The 3863-nt window shown below is 32.5% G+C and overlaps 1 protein-coding gene across 1 annotated transcript; it reads right to left on the bottom strand.

Annotated features, from left to right (window-relative positions):
- Positions 1-506: 506 nt before the first annotated feature.
- Positions 507-2536, bottom strand: LOC131169049 (transcription factor MYB16-like). Its single transcript, XM_058149317.1, has 3 exons — positions 2242-2536; positions 1809-1938; positions 507-1319 (listed from the first exon to the last, which is right to left on the bottom strand). The coding sequence occupies exons 1-3, from the start codon at positions 2375-2377 to the stop codon at positions 563-565; spliced, it is 1023 nt and encodes a 340-aa protein (XP_058005300.1). The 5' UTR covers positions 2378-2536; the 3' UTR covers positions 507-562.
- Positions 2537-3863: the final 1327 nt, after the last annotated feature.

The raw sequence follows: 3863 nt of genomic DNA, 5'->3' as shown, positions 1-3863 counted from the left end.
GAAATTAATTTCCTCTTCCTGTGCATGGCTTTATTTCTATGATGTTGCAGGACAAGCTTTAGATATGAGCTTTTAATAGTTAACTTTGAATCATGCATCTTCAAACTTAATTTTGAATATTAATCAGAACTAAATAAATTAAAAAAATAATTAAAAATATTTTGAATGATTGGATTTTGAATTGTGTTTAGAGTCTTAAATTTACTGACCTCTCTTTTTTAAAGATAGAATTAATCCTCTCATCATCTATATATAGTTGTTCATTCTCTTCTTTATTATTATTATTTTTTTTTATAATTAAAACTTATTGAAATTTTAAACTTGAAATTTCATAATTTTAAAAAATATTACATGCAGTACCACTTAACTAAAACTCGTTAATACTAAGTATAATATTTTGAAATTACCAAACACAATCTAACAATCTAATTAGTGCTACAATCTGGCAATATTTATCCATCCTAAATTTCGGTTGCAGTTTTCTAATCCTATAAATCACTCGGCTATTAATTTATGCATCCATTTTTAACCCACAAATTAAAGAAACAATAGTCACATTAATTCAATACAGCAGAGAACCAGAAGTGGAAGCATCAACCAAATTCAGCAAGCTATTCCAGCAGTTCCTGCTCTCCTCAATAATCCAACCACATGATGAGCTTTCATTAGTATGACTATTCTCTCCCGCCATGAGTATTGAGTTCTGATCACAAGCCAATCCCTCCATAATATTTTCTGCTGTCCTAAAACTGTCCATAAACCACTCATTATCACTGAAGCAGTGCGTACTCGTTTCATGTAATGCCTTAGAACTATCCATTCTTTCTTCCCCTTCTAGCCATTCATTATTCCCGCCGTTTATAAATTCTTGTGCCATTTCTCCTCTGCAATCACCATCAAGTACTTTATTGGTTGAATTCTCATGAAATTCGGAGAACTTGGATGTGGACGGCGTTGTCTTAGTGAGGCAGTCATTGTCGGCAATGGAGAACATGCCGGAAACTATTTGTTGCCAAGCTTTGAGGACGTCGAGGCATTTTGGTCTAGCATTAGGCGAGTTAGATGGCATGATGAGCTGCTGTGACTCGCGGACCAATCTTGCTTCGGCTTGGAGACGGGCGCTCTCCCATTGAGCAATGTGTCTTAAATTTGCACTGTCCTTAGAGTAGGTAGCGCCATTGCCAAAGGCATCGGCTTTTGGTTTGTGGGTCATTGGGTCAATGCCCATTTGGTGTAACCTTTTCTTTAGATGTGAGTTCCAATGGTTCTTGATCTCATTATCCGTTCTTTTGGGCAAGTAAGTTGCTATGGCCGACCACCTGAATGAATCAATATAATTAAAGATTTCTAAATTATATATCATTAGAATACAAAGTAATTTAGTTAAAATTCAAAATATTTTTTATAATTATTAAAAATAATTATAAAAAAAATATTTGTATATATATTTATAATTTATGAATCCGTTGAATTTGTGTGAGACACATTTAAGACAATATAAATGGGTGGGTTATGCAGTCATTTATTTCAAAGGCTACGTAGGAAGTAGCTATAATACTCTAGCTGCTTATGACTACGACTTTTCAGCCAAGTGTAGGCTAAATTAACTAGGATTTGAATTGATGACCTTGCGGGAGCAGTAATGCCTGACCAGCAGAACAAGAAATATTTATTGAGCTTCTTGGATATAATTGAAGGTGATGATGATTGAGCATACACTTCATTTAATTGAAAATTTAAAATCATTGGGAAAAGATTAGTGCACTAATTTATATGAAAATATAAAGCTGCAACAACACTTAGTTTACCTGTTTCCAAGAAGGGCATGAAGTTGAATTATGGTCTGCTCTTCATGCAAACTGAACTTTCCTCTCTTAATATCTGGTCTGAGGTAGTTAATCCACCTAAGTCTGCAGCTCTTTCCACATCTTTGAAGTCCTAAATGTTACACACAACAGAAAGTCTTGTGTTAAGAATGCATATCAACCACGTACCTAGCTTTACCTCAATCGTATTACAGTCGTCTTTGAGCTAGTCATTGAAAAAAATATGCTTATGAAGCGACTGTGTTATTAATAGCACTGCTTGTCTCGTTAATATTCAGGAAGTCGAGCATCATCAAGGGTTAAGTTTGACACAATACGTAAAGAAAAGTAAAGGAATTAAAAAAAAAAAAAAAAAAAAAAAAACATATGGAGAGACTGTGTAGCTAGGACAACTGAGAGTTAGAAAATTATTTACCAGCTCTGGTCGGCAGGGTTTTCCAGCTTCCAATTCCGTGTCCTTCAATATAAGACGAGAGCTTCTGGTCTTCTTCAAGAGTCCATTGTCCTTTCTTCAACTCCACCTTGTCACAGTACGAACTAGACTTCACCATTTTCTCTGGAGGTCCAAAATAATGTTATATTGACGTAAATTAAAATCACTCCAAAGGGAAACTAGGAAACCTAAATTGGAACGACAGATTGAAGCTTAGGCCAAACTTGTTGAGGCCAGGTATGGTAATTGGTAGCTGATGATTGATGAAGTCAGTTTGCCTGCAATATTATATATAGATATATAGCCTAAAGGAATGGGTTGATATCAAAACTTGTTCTGTAAGAGAAAAGTAGGCTGCAATTAATATTTATTTAATTTAATTTTTTCTCATTTCAACTCCATATTAATTGCCCATCTCAGAAATCATTAATTATGTTAAAAGATTGGGATGTGTATCATCGTGAATCATCTCCAATTCTAATTGTTACAATGGTGATGAAGTACAAACTGGTGGGTTATAAGAGGTAAATAAACCACCTAAAAGAAATAAATATATATGCTGATCATTGAATTTTTGAGGACCTCACCCATAATTTATATGCCCAATTGAATGGGTTTCAGATTGGTGAGAGGCTAATACTTAAAACTTGTGTGGAGATTCATTCATTCCCTCTTTATTTATTTCTAAAGACATTGCAGGACATTGCTTTAGATATGAGATTTATTAATAGCTTTTGTCACTTCTAGCTTGCAGCAGTTGGGCATCTGCTCCCGATTTTCAAACCATTGGATGCTTCTATACTTTCCTACTAAGGTTTCAAAATGTGACAGTTGAGTTTTGAACTATACGTTGAGTTCACTCCACTTGTTGTCCTTATATATAACTCATCTTAAATAGTTTATAAATTTCTCTGAAATATATATGCAAAATATGTACCAAATCATTAAATTTCTTTGAGGCTTTTTTACTATGGAGTCCTTAAGTAAAGATGAGTTATGCAGTTTGTCCCTTACGTCAATGTCCACCACACAGCCTAGGAGTAGGGTACCAATTCGATTTTTCCACTGCTTTTTCAGCTCTCATCTAGATCTCAGATAAATAAATAGGTTACTGATAAAATGGCAAGTAATTTATGGAGAGTTGATTTTTTTTTTTATGCGGAGCTTTGTTCCTTTTATATAAGCATTTCTTTTATATATATATATATATATAATAAATTCAATATCATTACAAGAATAACATAATAAAAATAATACATTTTAAAAGTGAGAGTCGATATATTGTTATTAGTTCTACCAACATTAATTTGATATTAATTGTTATTTCTTTTATTAAATAATTACTTATTAAAGAGAAGATATTTTTTATGTGCATTTTACGATCCACAAAAGATTAATTTTTCTAGGCTTATGACTGCTCGTGTAATTGAATATTGATGAAGCAAATATATGCATTAATTTTGGAAAAATTATTGAATACTTTTGATATTAAAAAAATTAATATTTTCAGTATAATATAACAAGTATGTCATTCTTACTATAAAAAAATAGTGATTTCTCTCACATAAAAAAGTAGATCATTCTTATAATATGAAGAATGAGTC

This window comes from Hevea brasiliensis, chromosome 6 (assembly GCF_030052815.1).
Source record: "Hevea brasiliensis isolate MT/VB/25A 57/8 chromosome 6, ASM3005281v1, whole genome shotgun sequence".
Classification (NCBI taxonomy): Eukaryota; Viridiplantae; Streptophyta; class Magnoliopsida; order Malpighiales; family Euphorbiaceae; genus Hevea; species Hevea brasiliensis.
Note: the sequence above shows the minus strand (reverse complement) of the source record. Positions and strands in the feature narration are given on the sequence as shown.

What these genes read in the sequence shown, in the direction of transcription:
- LOC131169049 (XM_058149317.1), bottom strand. Translation starts at nt 2,377, where the DNA reads ATGGTGAAGTCTAGTTCGTACTGTGACAAGGTGGAGTTGAAGAAAGGA. An exon ending in AACCCTGCCGACCAGAGCTG is followed by an intron (nt 1,939 to 2,241) that starts GTAAATAATTTT and finishes TGTAACATTTAG; the next exon opens with GACTTCAAAGATGTGGAAAG. An exon ending in CATGCCCTTCTTGGAAACAG is followed by an intron (nt 1,320 to 1,808) that starts GTAAACTAAGTG and finishes TGATTCATTCAG; the next exon opens with GTGGTCGGCCATAGCAACTT.